We start from the raw sequence: 18,739 nt of genomic DNA, 5'->3' as shown, positions 1-18,739 counted from the left end.
TGCAAACAAGGTCAATTATGACTCTTTGTATTATGTATTTTTTCTCCATGGAGGTTTTATATGTGTAAAACTTTCCTTGAGCCAAGAAAATAAATTTAAAAAGGAATTATCATAAGACTGAATGGGCTTAATTTTTGTTCCGGTATCCAGCTCTTATAATACATCCATGGCCATAGTCAGCTGGCTACTTAAGCTAAAGTTAGTGCCAATGCTATATAACAGGAGGTGCTGGAGTTACCCAAACCAAATACAGAGCAGGACAGAGCCATTATCATTACTGTCAAATTTGACACACTGACATCTTGGCCCACATAGAGTGGATGTTTCCAGTTCCAAACATCTATTTCTTTTAATGTAATCTGTAACACAACTAAATAATTATGCTAGCTACTGGCATGTCTATTGGTTTCAGAAACAGCGTGGGGTTATTTCTGCAGGTACAATGGTACAATAGTTAGCCGTTCATACTAATGATTGCGGTATATGCTACAAATCCAATCCTATTTATGGTTGCTATAAGCTATGTTTGGACAATCACTGTTTGGAGGATGGGTTTAGCAAACGGTCAATGTAGTCATGGATGGTTTTGTAGAATTAGGCCTTTGGTATAATCAATGTTTGTGTATGTGTTAGCTCAAGTTGCAGTGCGGTGACCTGCCTTTTATATTGCTGATCTGATTAAAGGTTAGGGTTAGAGTTCTGTTACTGGTTTTTAGATACTTTGAAGAAAAGTGAGCTTTTGTAAATTGAATGACCTATCTCTTTATGATCTCTAGTGGCTCCATCTGTTCGGGTCTGTATAATGTCACATTTCCACTTTTAGCAACGTCCCCTGAAATTCACACCCTCTTTGAAAATTACCTTCTTCAGTGACTATTTGATATCAGAACCATAAGATTTTTATGTCTCACATCATACTACAGCTGAGTGTTTCTTTGTCCCTGGGGGGGGTTCAGACCATCAATGGAAATGTAATAATTCCTCCAGTCAGTGGATAGTAATTTTCTTAAATGCCTTCTGCAGCCAGGGTTTCAATTTGGACAAGTGAAGATCACTGGCGAACAGCACACCCACAGCAGTCTTTAGATAACATCCATCCCTCTGACAACCAGTGAAAGAAAATGATTAAGAGTCCTTATACGTCCAGTCTTTGTGAGTTAACACAACAAATAAAAACACAGGACAGTGTAGACAGGAGAGTCCTTATGGTCTATTTCACACAGTCTGATCAGCGCCCACACTGTGCTGGCCTGCTGGAGTTGTGTTTAGATTGTGGATGTGTAGGAGGCCAGCGCAGTAGATAATATTGAGTTCAGTCAGCTGAACTTAAGTGAGATCAGTTTAGTTAAGCTGTCTTTAGTGAAGCACAGCTCTTTTGCTTTTCCATTCAGTTCAAGTCAGTCAGTAGACTCAGTTCATCTCCGGTTTGTTCAGCTCAGCTCAGTTCTGTGAAATAGACGTGAATGAATCTTGTCTCGCCTCTCGTCTCCTGGAGCTGCAGCTTGACGTCTTTTTATCTTCTACTTCAGGAGCCACTGATTCACTGAGGAAGAGAAGAAGAAGAGAAAAGGAGAAGAGAAGAAGAGAAGAGAAAAGAGAAGAAGAGGAGGAAAGGATAATTAGTACAGTATGGATAAGCAGTGTGGAATAAAAAAGAACAAAGAGGTGCCTCAGGTTTCAGACCTTGTGGAGAGAAAGACAAAGTGAGAAACAGAATGTGTGCCTAAGAGGGTTAGAAGAAGAAAAAGAGCCAAAAGTGAAGGAGAGAAAAACACTAAAACAGTGTCCCATTTTCAAACTATTTATTCATTCTTAGCAGGTTATGAGTACCATATATGGTGCATTAAAAATGGAAAATTGATGAAACTATGTATACTCAAAACTGTCAGTATGCATACCAAATACAATACAAATACAAATTTTTTTTGTATTTACAAATACAAGTTGTATTGTCCCTCAACACAACACACAAAGGGAACAGAAGCGCTACTATTTATGTTTTGTCTGTTCTCATCAAGCCAAACAAGAGAGAAAGTTACTTCTTGATGTACTAATTTCAGTGAATGGACAGCAGCTAAAACTTTGGTGTTGTTTAAGCCATCTCCGTGATAACACAGTGTTGTGTTTACAATGCAAAACCCAAAACAATTAATAGAATGAAATAATATCAAATTAGGTTTAATCAAAAGCACAAATGATAAGTCTCAAAACTCAGAGACATTATGCTTTAGTAGCTGGATTCCATCCAAAAGTAACTCCAATTTGGACCAAATATCCAGAAAATTGGTAAAAGAACATTTTAATTTATGCATGTTTTCATTCCATTCCACCGCTGAGAATACTAGGAGTTTGGTTGTTGGGATAAACAAGTGGTGGCGCTGATTGTCCAGTCAGATGCCATTAAAAAAGAGGGTGCAACCAGATGACATACTTAAAAGAGCCCCAGCCAAATCTGAGACAATGGAAAACCATGATGGTAATATTACGTTGATCTTTTTCGTCTGCTACTATTTTTCAGCATTTTTATTGATACACCACATTTTCCAACTTCAGCCAAGCATAATAATCGTTTTACGATTTTTGCATATTTTTACATTTTCACTCAGGTTTTTCAATATGCATATTGAAAAGCAAAAACACACAGTTCATTTGATGACCAATGTCACCTGTGTTATATAATTTCCTGCTAAAGTAAGTAGATTTTTTAAAATTCTAACTGCTACAATGCTGTACTGTGATGATGAGCATGTAGTACATACCGTGTAGAGCATTAGTGTGTAGTGAGTTTATGACACGTCGACCTCTCCAGGAACTTCAGGACACATAACACTTCAAAATACATATCTGTTGGACTAGAAAAAGGTCATATAGTGCAAATTTTGCTAATGCTAGAGCCGAGTGAATGTGGGGCTTCAATGGAAAGTAAATGTACACATAATTGGGCCGTGTAGTCATTAAAATCAAAAGGATTCTTCTTCTGAGCAGCATGAAAGTGCTCATCAAATTTTATCTTAACCTTGATATTCCTTGTGCATAAACTGAAATTTTTGCACTCCCCTGGGGAACAATGTTCTTGACCAAGATGGAAATTTTGGCTGTATGGTGGCACTTTGAAGACCATAATGTCACCAAAGTCATTGAGATTCATACGATACGAATTACAATTATCATGGCAATCATAGTAGTTGTTAAAATATCACTCCCTTTGACTGAAATGTTAGATAGATAGACATATTCAAAAGATCCACTGACTTATCAGTATCGGGTTATAATGGCCATCCTGAAACCTACATGAATAGGATTGGGCATTGGTCAGATGTGAATGAGCTAGTAATGGTGAAGCATGACAGTCAGCATGCTATTGACTTTATTCTTTTTAATGTGTTCAACTTTTAACTGTAGACCCTGATGCTAATAATGTATGAGACTCAAGGCACAACAATAGGGACCTGAAACACACAGTGGAAATCAGTGGGTATGAGCAAGAGAGGCCAGATGAGAAGATATTCACAGAGAATAAACCTGTGAAAGAGATAAAGATATTGAAAATAACTCAAGCCAGCAGAGAAATCCATTCATTCATTTCCCACCAGGGATCCCCTCATCGTCAGCGAGTGCTCTCTGCATTCCTTCTCTTTGCATTTGCTCTCTCTCTCTCTCCCCTTAACTGTAGTATTTAAGAGCCACAGACATGCCAGTCAGAGTGCCTCAGACAGTGCTTTCCACTTTCAAACTCTGGCTGTACATCGGTGTTATCTCCAGCCTGTTGTTTGATCATCTGCCTTCATCTCTACCACGGAGAAAGGAGTGTTTGACTGCTTTGCCTCTAAGTGAACTTTAGAAGCTGAACTTCAAATACAGCTCAGGACTGCTGCATACTTTATTTCAGTCTTTGCAATGTTCATGAAAAATGTTTGACAATGGAGTGAATGTCAATCCAAAACCAGTTACTAATGCTGGAAATGGTAACATAACAGTATATATTGGGATTTTTGACAATTTGAGAGGCAGAAAGTAAATATAATATTCATAAGTATGTTTTAATTAGTGTATAATCGCCTGAAAATGAGAGCGGTTCTGTTGTCTTTACCTTAACTTTTTTTTTGTCCTCTTCCACAGAACACACCATGCTGCAAGGCCATGTTTCACAGTAGCCCAAAATGGACAAACCAAACACTGGCTCTAGCAAGGGAAGGTTGAGCGGAGGGCTATTCAATTGGCTGCAATCTGCAACCTCACCACTGGATGCCACTAATTTCTACACACTGTACCTTTAACAAAATATGGACTGTGACAGTAATAAAGACTCCTTTGACCTTTATCATGTCCACTTATTGACTGGAACAAGTTACAGTGATGTAGAACTTTTGTTGTGGGTCCAGTTTTCTTGCTGTGGAGTATATTATTTTTTATGTTTGGGAGGAAAGTCTATTTTGAGACCTGTATTGTTGACATGTTTGCTAGCCATCAGTCTTTTTCTCCACCTTTTTGCTGGCACATTGCTGTTTCTTGACATAGTTCACCACAAACTGTCAATCAGTGGACTAACATGAAACCAACAGTAGGAGTATATGTTGCATGAGATACAAAGTAAGAGGGACCCACTCATAAAAACATTGCTTCACAGCACCACTAGTATTCAGAAACTCCACAGAGAACTCCACTTGTAACCCTTATACTTTTCAGGTCAAATGTGACCCATTTTGACATTTGAAAGCAATGAAAACACCCTAATTGACATTCTTTAAGAAGGATATTTCATGACTTTTCCTAAAGTGGTCCAGAAAATACTAAATTGGAAATATTTCAGAATGATGTATTTTTGTGTGCAGCTGGGTCGGTATAAATTGACGGTTTTAGCCCTCTTACTGTCCTCGGGTAATTTTTGACCCAGGTGTAGTTTAATTTTAATGAGTAAAACCTGTTAATAAGTTGGAATGAAGTTGGCTAAAAAGGTATCACACAGAATTGGGTGATAATAATAGTAATAAATTGGGTGATACCTTTATACCTGATACATTTATAATCAGTTTGACCTGGTTTGGTTTGACTAAGGTTCATTATAACCATTAACCCTCGACGCAAAGACAACAGGAGGGTTAATTGTTAGTGTTGTAGCCTGTACTGTAGTATCCTTCACTTTCAGTAAATTAATAGAAATACTGATGGCCGTCATGTTCTCTTGTTTTAGATAACATGAGATCATAATATAGTGTGACTGAATGTATTTTCTATTATGTCAATGGATGTAAAGCACAGTTGTTAAAACTTATAGGGACTAATTATAAAGGGAATACTTAAACCGGGTCAAAAATGACTAGAATATGAACAGTGTGTAAGGGTTAAGTAAAGGAATAAGGGAATTTTTGGTCTCCCACTATTTAATATGACTAACCATAGCTGACTTTATGGGCAAATAAAGTTTTTACAAAGTCCTGATTAGAATGGGAATGATGTTGCGAGAATCTGTGATACAACGGAGTATTTTTACATCAAAGTCTTTTCCAGCTCAGCTTAAATTAGGCCTACATGTTATTTCTGCCAAAGTCTTCTGGACAGTACAGAATATGTTTGTTCTCCATCTCTGCTGTTTGTCCTTCTGCCTATCTCTTTCTCATCTTTTCATAAATACCAATACCGTCGGCTCAGAGTGGTTACAGACACCTCTACGACTCTGTGTTCTCTCTTGCTCTTTGACCTTGAACACAGAGACTCCTGTTGAGGGGGGTTCTGTATTCTAACAAGCCTCAATCAAAGGGAAGCAGAGGCCGCGAAATCCATTTGATGTTGTAGAGAGCACGCTGGGGCTCAACCGGATCGATAACAAAGATATTCGGAGCACACAGGAGAAGCAGTTGAGTGTATTTTTTCCTGAAGGATACGAGGACTCCTACACTATCTGTGCAACTCTTCCATGTTTGTTGTGTGTGTGTGTGTGGGACTGTAGGGTTAGTGTGTAGGTGAGCTGGTTGGCATAAAAGAGAACACTTGTACATGAGTGAGGCACACACACACACACACACACACACACACACACACACACACACACACACACACACACACACACACACACACTCACACACATATACATACATATATATATATATATATATGAGATATATCTTATTTTCATATGTGTCTCATCCGTCTTTTGCTCCCAGGAGATCTTCCTCTCTGTTTCATTCTCTACTCTCACTCTCACGAGACATTGCTGACAAAGAGTCGTGCTCAGTCAATCTTCCCTTCCTGCTTGAGGCGGCTTCAATGATCAGCTGCATTTCTGTACTTCTAAGGAACTTCCACTGACTTCCTTCAGTTGCTCACAATTTATCTAAACCTATCGCACATTCAGACCTTAAAGGATTTCACATTAATATCCCCTCCTGCTGCTGCCAACCATCTAAACACACTAATATATTTTACATGGATAAAAGCATGCCGTTTCCTCTGACTCATGTAAGGTATAGATTATATTAATGTAAAATTCAGACACACAGAGCTGCCGTAACTCAATGTCACTTCATCTCATCTCTACTTATAACATTTAATGAGACTACTTTCACTTTTATAATGAATGCATGCCTTCTTTCTTCTGGTGGCAGAGGAAATCAACACGAAATGTAAAAGTACAACTGCATTTCATTTAAAAGTATAATTTATTTTAATGCATTTATGTCTTTGTTTATTTGTTTTACGTTCAGTTTTTAGAAATGTAGCTTTTAAATATTACATTAAAGAATAATATCAATTTTCCATACAGGTGTCATTCATTTTAATTGACATAATTACTGTGTTAATACAGTGTTAATTACGTGACGCAGTGAAGGAAGCGAAATAATTTATCCAGGAATAGCTGCAGTACACACCCACCACCACTAGGTGGCACATGTGAGCAATCCAGATGCAGTATCTGGTCCAGTCCCAAATCTGGCCATATTAAGGGCCATCCCTATCAAATTAGTGTGGAGTGTAAATTGACTATGAAACCTTCAAATCATGAGTCTGCATCAGTGCAGGCTTACAATTGTCATAACAGGAAGTGCATGTGCAACAGAAGAATAGAAGAAACAATACAAAAATGTAAGAGTTCCATCTCTCTACTTTTTCACGTATTTTAGATCAAGCACACACACACTGATAAAAAATACAAATGCACTGATAAAACAATACAACAAAACTTCAGCAGCAATCCATATAGCAGCATCCTAATTGTCTTAAAATTATAAATAATGTCTCAAAATCAATAAGTGTCATAAAATAAATAATTGCCTGAAAATAGTCATAATAAATCAATTTCAATAATTTAGTTATAGACAAATAAAACAATAAAGACTATATTGCACCAGTTTGCATTCTGTATATTTGTATTTATCTAGGAGCGTAGAGCTTCAGAAGGCAGAGTCAATTAAAGCAAGTCATATTTACCTCATTCTCATGGTTTTAGATGGTATGAGTTCACAGGGAGAAGACAACACAGTTCATAAAGCTGCATAAAGTGTGAAATAGCATAACAGCTGTGTAAGCACGGCATCTATCTGTCACCATGGTGACAGCTACTTCCTTGTTCTGGTAGCACAACAAGGGCATCTTATAATTTGGCTATCCATTTACACCCTCTCTCTTCATTAGAAGTGCCCTCCACAGCAGTGAGTGTTACTTGATTTGGAGTGACACTTGGTAGTGATGTAGTTGTGGGTAGGGAGTGGTTTGAGATTGGGACTCTGACTTTCTACAGGATGGTCAATACAAAAACGCAACCGTTCAGCATGCAGAAGCAAAAGGGAACAGACAAAGGCAGTGAAGCTGTTTGGGAATTAGTTACAACACTCGCAGTACCAAAATTTATTTACACAGTCTTAATTTCATACTGGACATTTGTGCTGTGATATTTATACCAACCATCAGTCAACACAGTTTTGATATCAAAATATGAAACATGGAAATCTGTCCTTCCCTGATATTTGTATGTGACTGGACAATCAAAAGCTAAAAGGAAACTGATTTGTTCTCCTCAATATGGTTAAATTGACTCTGGATGTGTATTGTTCACAGAAAACTTGCTGCGTCTTGTTTGTGTTGTGAAGCAGCAGTGAAAAGCAAGGGTCCATCCTGTAGGTCCTGTGGGCTGTCGCTGCTTCACACCCAAATGATTTGAGCATAGCTGTGCATATCTGCTCCTCAAAACTGGTATTTTAATACAACGCTTAATGTGGAGCATCGGAGGGGGGTATAGTGTCGCACATAACAAGATGCACACAGGCTATGGATGTATTATATAAGATCAGTTATTTTTACAGTGAGTGGAGCAGTTTCCACAGCTGTCTCCAGTGTTTATAACGATAAGTGTGCTTTTAAATTGAGAGTGATGTACACATTTATGCGCAACACACAGTAGCGGCAACTTCATTAATACCAGATCAGTCAGGATCTGATGGTAATTAATGTTGTGTTCTGCTACACATCTACACAGGTGAGCTGTTACACACAGATTCCAGCTTCATTACAGTGGATCTGTATGTAATGAAACTGTCCTCATTAATGAATCCTGAGCTCTATCAGAGCTGTCAGGACATTTTTATATTAAGTAGCTAAAAGTACAAGATAAGCTTACCACCCCTCAATGTCTGACTGAAGAATTCCACCATGGCAGGGTTTTTTAACTGTTTCACATTAAAACAAAATCAATAAAATGTATATTTAAACCTATTTTTTTTGTTACATTTTCAAACATTACAAAATAAACAAACAATAAATATCAAAATCTCTATATTAAAAATGTGCAGTTAGATGCAGCTGTGAAGACAACCCACAGTCGCAGGTTGTTGTAGTAACAGTGCATGTTATAGTTCAGCTTCAAAAAGATTAAGTATTTTTTGATGTAACAACTAAATAATTACCTTTACAAGACTAACGTGGAGTACATTGTGAACTTCCTACACTGTAACTCAGAGACTAATGTTGGCAGAGCTGAGCGGAGAGGTAAAGAGAGGTAAACTCTGAGGTAAAGAAAAGATCTGGACCTGCTCAATGTATTGTACAGTGATGTCTTTCAGCAGAGAAGCTGCTCTCCACTGCTGGAGACATGAAGTTAATAACACAGAGGAACACTCTGCCCTCCCTTCACTTTGTTATTCTCATACAGGCAGGAGACTGTAAGATGTTTTCAACTTAATTCATTCATTAATAATGCAGTACAATTTTCAAAATGTAAAAGGCTGCAGGCCATTTATCTTAATTGCCAGTAACACCTCACATTGTATTTCAGTGGACCAAGACAGTGGCTTGGCACAGTATACTTGAGCTGAGAGACTGATAGAACCCCCTTTTTCTATTCATTCAATTAAGAACTGGTTGAATTGGACTCGCATCGATTTATGAGATTCCCAAAAATTCTCATCCCTATAAAAATGTACAGAAAAAAAAAGTGTGTGTCAGAACCCTACTATGTCTAACACAAAATATGGAGTTATACGCTATACCCAATCAGAATAAAATAATAATTGTTTCCAAGAAAGTTTGGTCTCATGATTGTCTGTTTTATTAAGCAGTCATCACAGGTGGGCATGTGATGATTGGTTAGCAGACCACAATGCACTGTGGGTAGGTTCTATGAACGAGTGTGGTATTGTTGGTAACCAAAAACCCAGCAAAGTAGTAGCCTCTTGGAAAAGGTAAACAATTCAGAAGAATGTTGGAGTGATTAGTTGGTGGGGTACTAATCCACCCTGGTGTACAGAGTCTGTGTATGTAGCTGCTGAAATTCAGAGTGACCTGGTAAAAAAAAGTTGAAGTTGGCTCAACATTACCAGAAAGAAATCATTTGGCGACGGCAACACACTCGCTTTGGTCAATCAGATTACATGCAATACTTTCTACTGTTGCATTGGAGGATGAAATATTTTTAACTCTCCAATATTTATACTGTTTTGTTTCAGTCTCGTGGATCTATTCCTCAAACTGGACTTCATTGATCATATTTCATTGTCTCAGCGCTTATATCTGAAGAAATACACATGCAATACAAGATGCTGTTTTAAGTCTGAACAGGCCTCCTTCTATCTAACTCCACTCTTATAGTGTTCCTGAAAACGCAATTAGAATAAATAAATGTACTTCTTTCAAAGTGTTATCTATATTTTTCTGCTTATTTATTAAGCGAGTGAATGGGGCCCATAAGCCTGAGAGGCATTTAAAAATAGCTCCACTCTTGGCACACGCTTGTAAAAACTGCCCTAATTAAGATCAAGAGTGTTTTTGGCAGAATGGATTATCCAATGACTTATTTTATTTATTAATGCAGAAAAGCCCACCCCCTCCTATCCCCCATCGCTCTCCTCCGCCTTACCTCTGTACTGCGGGCGGAGGGCTCGGTTGTTGGGGCAGTCGCGGCCCTGCTTGCTGAAGTTGATGTTGGTCCGGATGCAGCGCTGCAACAGGGGCTGGGTGGGCCGGGTGTTGTCGCTCATACTCATGAAGATCTTGTAGGGCTCGTTCTGGCTGAGGAGGCGCAGGGAGTGCATCTGGTGGAGGGAGAGAGATGGAGAGATGGAGGCTGAGATTTGTCGAGCTCATTTAAAGTTCATGTTGTTCTGTTTAACCGTTGTGTTGTCCTCTCAGGTCAAATTGACCCCGTCTGTTTTGACTGTTCCTTCTTTCCTTCCTTCCGTCTGTCCTTACACCCTCGGTCCTTCTCTCTTTCTTTCCTTCCTCTCTCTTTCCTCCCTTTCTTCCTCCATCCCCCTTTCTTCCTTCCGTCTGTCCTGCCTGCCTTCCTTTCTTTCCTCCCTCCCTCTTTCTCTTTCTTTCCTCCCTCCTACCTTCCTTCCTTCTTTCCTCCATCTTTCCTTTCCTCCTTTCCTCCCTCCCCCTCCCTTCTAGCTTCCTTCCTCCCTCCCTCCCTACTTTCCTTCCTCCATCCTTCCTCCCTCCCTCTTTCCTTCCTCCCTCCCTCCTACAGTACCTTCCTTCCTTCCTTCCTTCCTTCCTTCCTCCCTCCCTCCCTCCCTTCTTCCTCCCTTCCTTCCTTCACTCGAGGACAACAGGAAGGTTAAATCACTGGGATGATTTAGTTCAGCTCAGTTTACTTAGAAAAGCAAACACTGTTACTTCCAGGTGTTGAAGCTGAATAAAGTCTACAGTGTAAAGCCTCACATTCAGGAGGTAATCTAGAGCCTCTTTCTTAAAATCTTTTGCAGGTTTTGGACACTCTGACTGTGTGGGCGTCTCCACCTGCTATTTTGGTTTATTTATGTGTAGCAGTCCGAGGTGCAAATTGCACTTCAGCGCCTCCAAAAAATAAACTCCTTTATTTCTGGAAACTCAACGTCTTACAGTAAACCATATTAACGTTTTCCTCATATGTGCTTTTTATATATGAGATAGATACAACTCAAAGAGGGAGATCTTTTAGATCACTTCATGTGTTATTCATAGATTCACTCCAACTCAACCAGACAGTCAAGCAGAGGTCACTTTTGAGTCAGACACACGGCTCTTCTTCTCATTTGGTTAAAATTTAATCTTCTTTTACAGTCCTACAGAGCATACTTAAAAAAGACTGTAATTTTTTAAATATATATGAAAATATATATTTCTAACTGTTTGATTTTCTTTTGTTTTTTCATATCCATATGGGCTTTTTCTTCTCTCTACACATTCATTGTCATTGTTATTTCTTGGGTGATATAATGTGTTGATTAACTAATACACTGTCAGTCAGTCAGTGGTCTCATAGCTCGGTAACAGCCGAGCCAATCACAGCGAAGCATGGCAACATCTCAACAAATAGAAAGACTCTTCTCCAGGAAATAAAGTTATTCTCTGGAAGTATCTAACGCTCACATTAGATCATAACCAATGAGACACACTGTAATGCATTTCAGTGATAAAACATGTTGTTCAAAAGTATATTTTAGAGAGATTTACAGTAAACAGTGTAAAATGTAATATGTGCAATGTGTGAAACTGTAAATTCGGAAATTCAACTTTTCTTTTCATTTCAGTCAAAACAACAAATAAACATCACAAATTGTCAAAAACTATTCATTCTAATGCAGATATTATTGACCCATTTATGGAATCGTGGTGGTTGGAATGACATGTAAGGGTTAACAAAGAGAGCAGGGAGAAGTGAGAGAGATATGAAAAGATGGACAGGGGAAAAGACTAAAGATGGACAGCCAAGGACGTTTGAGAATGGAGCAAAAACTGTACAGAAACTAAGTGAAAAAAAGGAAACATAAAGGAAAAAGAATGAAGAAGACGGAGACATTAGAGCAGGATGACAGATGAGTCGGAACAAAGGGCTAGTGTGTCTGAGAGCGAGAGTAAATAAAGAGTAAAGTAAATGGCAGCTGGTGTGTGGGAGTTGATTACACCGAGGCATGCAGGTGAGCGCTGCTATGGATTGTAATGTGCTGCACTTTGACAGCGAGCTTCCTGATTTGAAGAGAAAGGTTTGAACCAGAGTCATCCAGCTGCTCTTCAGTGACAAAAAAAGAAAAGGTTTGTGGTCAGAGGCCAGCTGCAACATGAAGTTTAGATTGATAGCTGTGTCATGAAAGCCATGTCCTTAAAAATAGTTTTAAAAGCAGCATCAGGTTTGTTAATGCAGTTGGTTTTATGTCTTGAAGATTGAAAATGTCAAATGGTGTAACCACAAAAATATTTTATCAACCTACTGCGTATTTAAGTGTACTGTATTCCATTACCTTTATTTACTATAAAAAGTTATAATGTAAGATCATGCCAAACTAGTTGATATGGTGTTTTGTTTAGAACCCTTTTTTAACCCTTACAAACTCTTCGGGTCAAATTTGATCCATTTTGACATTTGACAGCTGTAAAAAAAAAAAAAAAAAAAAGACTCCAAATTTCGTTCTTTTATTCTGAAATTTGATGACTTGTCCTAAATTGGCCCAAAATGCACAAAAATGAAAATATTTTAAAATGTTATACTTTTGTATTTTTGTCCATTGAGGCTGTTCTGGGTCAAATTTGAGCTGTATCTATCGACATGTGTTTTAGTGAAATGAATAGTTAATAGTTTTAACAACATAGTAGGATTTCTTTTTATGATGTAGCATTGAAGATTAATGGCTCTAATGGTTATACAATAAACCCTATCAGCCTATACCTGAGCAGTTTCATCACTTTACTTGAAGCACCCAATGACTATTTACAATAAGTTATAATCACATTATAATGCATTATAAAGAGTTTTAATAAATGACAACTATATAATTATAATAATACCCTTTGATTGTTGCAACAAAAACTGGTTAGCAAGGGACCAGCAATCATTAAGTATTATAATTCTAGACCTTAAGCCTTATGATAATTTATGAGTGTTTATAATGATAGTTATACATGTTTATAAGCCAATTATAATACATCATAAATATATGTATAGTGCATTATCTATGTGGTCATTGTCAGTGAGTTGTTAACAGTTATAACGCATTATAATACCTGACCTTATAAGTCATAATAAAATGTTTTATAGTGTGTTATGATTATTGTTGTAAAGCATTATTATCATTTATGAGTGTTAAAAAGTGTTTTTATAGTTACACCACTTAGACATTTTTGCCATAATCCTCTAATATATTCTCTCAAAATTGATTTAAAATAGAAATGTTATGTTGGGTCCACAAAAAACAACAACAATGTGTGCTGAGTTATTCATACATTTATTTTTACATTTTAACCTCTTTAAATTTGACTAAACCACATGGACAAAAATCATAGAAACATAAAGGAAGGAAGAGAGAGAAGTGTTTTTTTAGGACTACTGAGGCAAAAGCTGTTCTGTCTATACACACCACCTTTCATTACATTACTGCTACAACCCCGCTTCTTTTATCTAAACCACTTAGGGGAAAAAAGCAGATGCGTTCAGTTACGGGTTATGAAGTCGTAATTTGAAATTCAAAGCTGTTTGTGCCCCTGTGACGGCGAGGCAATTAGAGATTACATTTCTGGCTGGTCGACAGAACGCGAGCTGCTATTTCCCCCGCCTTACGCTTACACACGTAATCCGACGACGCACGTACCTGCATCTGTGTCACGTAGACCGGCTTGTTGATGAGGATCCACGTGGACGTCTCGTAGCAGGGAGGGATGGTGATGGAGCCCTCGTAGGTGATGTAGCGTGTGGTGTCGGGGTAAAGGTCGGCTATGTTTAGGCCCATCAATAGGAACGCATCATCTAGAAACACAGAGAGGTGTGTGAGTGTGTGTGTGTGTGCTTGATGTAGAATACTGTACCAGGGTATGTTTGGACTGATGATCAAGAATTAGAAAAAACAGAGCAGGGCTAGAGAGAGTGTGGGTTTGTGTGTGTGTATGTGTTCTTGTTTTAATCAGAGACATTTTTGGACAACCTGCACATCCCCATAGGGTCAAGTTTTAGGGTTTATGGTTAAGACTTGCCTCTTGTCTTGGTTTAAATTAGCATACATCTCCAGAGCTTTCATTCAAGTCAATGCAATGTCCTCCTAAGTGACTAAAACAAGTTTGGGAGTGTGTGATTATGTAGCTCTGCTATGTTTAGCCCCATTAACAGGAAGGAATTCTCCAGAGGGACAACTGACTTCTTCACAGCAGAGGCAGGAAAACAGATTTTGGCAATGTAACACTGATTTGTATGGAAATTAAGGAATGCATTCTCGCTGAAGGAAGACACTGGGAAAAAAACAAACTGGCGTGTGTATGTGTGTGTCTGAGGGTGTGTGTGTGATCTGTCATAGGCTACTTTCGGGGATAAATTTCAAATTAAGAATCAGTTAACCCTTTATTGGGAAAATAATTATATTTGGTAACTTCTGTAAATATCTCAAAATATCCTTCCTTCCTTCCTTCTTTCCTTCCTCCCTGCCTTCTTTCTTCCCTTCCTCTTTTCCTTTCTCCCTCCCTCGTTCCTTATTTCCTCCGTCCTTCTCTCCTCCCTTCCTTCTTTCCTTCCTCCGTCCTTCCTTCCATCTGTTCTTCCTCCCTCCCTCCTTCTCTCCTCCCTTCCTTTTTTCCTTCCTCCATCCCTCTTTCTTCTTCCTTCCTTCCTTCTTCCCTTCCTCCCCCCTCCTTCTCTCTTTCTTTCCTCCCCCCTACCTTCCTTCCTTCCTTCCATCCATCCTTCCTTCCTTCCTTCCTTCCTTCCTTCCTCCCTTCCTTTCAATGAGCGTCCTATAAAGGGTTAATTGGGGAAAATAACCAAGTCCCCAATTGAGAGAGAGCTGATTTGTGGGTCAGTGGTTAGGATTAGGGTTAGGGTAAGTCTCTAGGAAATGAATGTCCTCAAAAGTGACAGAGGACAACGTGTGTGTGTGTGTGTGTGTGTCTGTCTCTGTGTGTGTGTGTGTGTCTTAGTGTGAGCTTGTGAAATCTTCCATTATCAGGAATGAATTGAAAAAGAGAGAAAAAAGGAGGTGCATGCATGTGTGTATGTGTGGTTCTGGAGAGTGGTGGTGTTCTACTGGAGCAGATTTTGTCAGGACAAACGTCAACTATTTTCGGATGCATAATAAGTGTGTGTGCACTTGAGATGTCTTTGCAAGGTACAATTTAAAAAAAAGGAACAGTTGAATTCAGTCCAGTTTTTGGGAAATACTGTTATTTGCCTTCCTTGTGGAGAGTTAGATGATGAGATCGACACAATGGAAATAGGGACAAACAGCCAGCATGTCTAACAGAAGTGTACTTTGTGTAGTGTATCACTTTGTGTAGTGGAGTGTGACAGCCAGAGTGTTTTGGACAAAAGGAACAAAACCTAACCAAAGCTGCAGGCTGTATATAATCATCTCATATTACAGGGTGTACTATCATCTTTAACAATGAAACAGGTCATGTACAACAGATTTAAAATATTTCATTTAACTTCAAGAACCACATACTGTGCTGTGGATGTTCAAAGTAGTAGTATTACTTGTCTAGGGACAAAACAAAAGGGGGGAGACGGTATGTTTGTGTGTGTGTGTGTGTGTGTGTCTTACGTTTGTAGTTGATTCTGGTGATGGTGTCTCTATTGAGCATGCGGTTGAGGAAGGCGTTGGAGTTTTCAGAGAGCTAAGGGAGAGAGAGAGAGGGGGGGGATCAAATATTCATCACAAACCACAGTACAACACACACACACACACACACACACACACACACACACACACAATGCAGTGAACCACAAGTAACAAGTGACCTAAGGACTGAAACTTGTGAATTGAACTTGTTTTTTCCCTGTATTGCCATCCTTGCATTAGTATAATGACAATCCATAATACACAACTGATTACATTGTCTATATCTGCCACATGTTATGAGTTACATAACTGAAACATCAGATAAGGTCTTTACTAGATGTGTTTGTTGTAATTGGTCCTTCATTCTGTTCCACTGTATTCCCAACTGACCTTTATGAAGATGGAGACCACAGCGATGCCATGAGGGCTCTTAGCTGCCTCAGTGTAATTGGCATACAGGTCCTGGTTGTAATGGATCAGCTGGACCTGAAAGAGAGACACGAGACACATGACATGAAGCATTACAACATGAACGAGAGTGACTTCAGCACAACTCTTTATGGTTACTGTAACAAAGTTTTCATTTTCATTAAAACTACTATCAGAGGTCCTATCACACCTGAAATCCACACAGCAAATATAATCTGTGCGTCTTTACAAAGCATGTCCTCTTGAAAGCTTGTTGACATAGTGTCTACTTGCTTTACCTGACAGGCTAACCAATAACTAGTGCTGATCAGTCACATTAATAATAAGTCTTTCAGTTTGGTCTGTACAGGGACATTTACTTGTTCTCAGGGCTCATTTATTCAAAGAAAAGTTACTGAACTGGTGAACAAGATTGCTAAGTCTTAGTTACAACACAGCTAATAAGCTGGATGTTCTTTGCCTTTGGTCAATGGAGCAAGTTCACAGCAAATGAAATACAAAGTAATTACATTTTGCCATTTTAAATGCTAGTGTGTGTGACTAGACCTTAAGAATAGGATATAGAATTTAAAAGAAGTTTCTCTGTGCTGTCCGTATAATTGAGAAGCTACCTTTTGGAATCAACTGTATAGCACTGTTTGTTCAAATGCCTATAAAACAACATTATTATTACATTTGAATTATGACTCAATCAGGAGTCAAAAGGCAAAAGTGTCATGTTTGTAGCAATGTATAACCTCTTTATCAACTTTCCTGTTTTGGTTCACTCTCATGGCTCTCATACATGCTACCTGTGGCTGTTGCAAATTTGCTACTTTCTTCTCTAAAAGTCTATCCACCTTCTGCTGCTTATCTGGATCAGGCTAGTGGGTGGTAGAAGCTAGGTTGACATCCTTCTACCTAGCCACAACCCAACAACTCTTTGTGGTGGACCAGGACCTTCCCAGACCAGATGGGATAGTTAACCTCTCAAGAGTATTTTGGTTCTACCCTGGATTCTCCTCCCAGTTAGATGTAACCAGAAACACTTTAAAAGCTATTCTTCAAGGAGGCGTCTATTTCTGATACCTGAACCACCGTAAGTGGTTATACTCTGATGTCTCAGTTCTTATCTTTCATAGTGAGCCCAGCCACCCTTCAAAGGAAACTTATTTTGACTGCTTTTGTCCATGATCTCATTCATTCATGACTACATTCATCCGCCACCACAATAGTTGTGCCTCCTACAGATCTAGAACCACAAACCAAATCTGCCTAACGAGAGAGAGAGAGGTATTACAAACGTTGACAGATTCCTTTTAACATCCTTACACTGTGGTGAGATTACAGTATCGACAGAAAAGCTCAGAGAATATCCACAGAGGCCCAAACTCCACAGAGACAAGAAAACATTTGCTGTTCCAATTTTGACAACTTAGTTTGAATTCATTTCCAGGTGGATAACAAGCTTTGAGGTGAGCTTTGAGAACAGGATTGCTCACATGAAAAGTTTACCTCTTAATGAGAGATGACTGTTACACAATAATGTACTCTGTGAGTGCCTGTGTGTATTTCTGTACACTGTAACTAAATCCCATAATAAGGTATCAAAACTGCTCTTACCAGCCTGTTAGTATTCTATGCTATGTTGCTAATGCAGATGTGTTGAGGCATGAGTGTGTTTTTTTATATGTCATCTCTGTCTTGCATCTCACCTCTCCAGGAAAGCCCTGTCCGTTGAGGAGGTGCTCTGAACCCTGGGAGTCTTCACTCCCAAAGTGGAGGCGGACTTCCTCCAGCCTGTAGCTGTAACCCAGCGGGCCGCCTGAGATGTTCACCAGGTGGGCTTTGTCTGGCCTCAGGGAGACATGCTTCCCTGTGTTGTACATGGTGCCTCCCATCTACAAAGAAAGAGACAGAGAGGAATGGGTGTTAATGATAGGACGGCTGTAATTTTAAAACTACTCTGATACCACTGCAACGGACTGATAACTGTGTTGTGCGTTATAAAGATGGGTTCCTGAGCGATATCATTGTGAGATGTGCATACACATGGGGGTAGAAAACAATTTGGTATATCTGAGCGCTAATGGTGAGATCAATATCAGGGGTTGTTTTTTTGCCTTATACTGCACCAGTCACGGAAGATTGATGATAAATGTTTACTATCCAAAGAAGGCAGAGTGCTGAATTTTCTGTTAGCATCTTGTCTGGTTAGAGCTCTGTATTTTAAAATGGTGGTAGATAGAGAACAGTGATGCATTTTTAGTCGAAAGGCTACATCCCCAAACTACGATTAACATTTTATAGGGTGATTCAGAATA

The 18,739-nt window shown here is 38.9% G+C and overlaps 2 protein-coding genes across 2 annotated transcripts in view; one reads left to right on the top strand and one right to left on the bottom strand.

The window, feature by feature from the left end:
* LOC128379506 (uncharacterized) overlaps positions 1-18,739 on the top strand; it is a 388,452-nt gene that overhangs the window by 127,489 nt on the left and 242,224 nt on the right. The window lies entirely within an intron of this gene.
* Positions 1,521-18,739, bottom strand: part of LOC128379499 (carbonic anhydrase-related protein 10-like) — a 113,440-nt gene continuing 96,221 nt past the window's right edge. The window contains exons 4-9 of the mRNA XM_053339135.1: positions 18,131-18,316; positions 16,398-16,493; positions 15,990-16,062; positions 14,055-14,209; positions 10,346-10,520; positions 1,521-1,543 (exon numbers count right to left, since the gene is read on the bottom strand). Of these exons, the coding sequence (XP_053195110.1) occupies positions 1,521-1,543; positions 10,346-10,520; positions 14,055-14,209; positions 15,990-16,062; positions 16,398-16,493; positions 18,131-18,316 (708 nt within the window). The remainder of the gene's footprint in view (positions 1,544-10,345; positions 10,521-14,054; positions 14,210-15,989; positions 16,063-16,397; positions 16,494-18,130; positions 18,317-18,739) is intronic.

This window comes from Scomber japonicus, chromosome 18 (genome assembly GCF_027409825.1).
Source record: "Scomber japonicus isolate fScoJap1 chromosome 18, fScoJap1.pri, whole genome shotgun sequence".
Taxonomy (NCBI): Eukaryota; Metazoa; Chordata; class Actinopteri; order Scombriformes; family Scombridae; genus Scomber; species Scomber japonicus.
The sequence above is the reverse complement of the archived record's forward strand: the minus strand, read 5'-3'. Positions and strand labels throughout refer to the sequence as shown.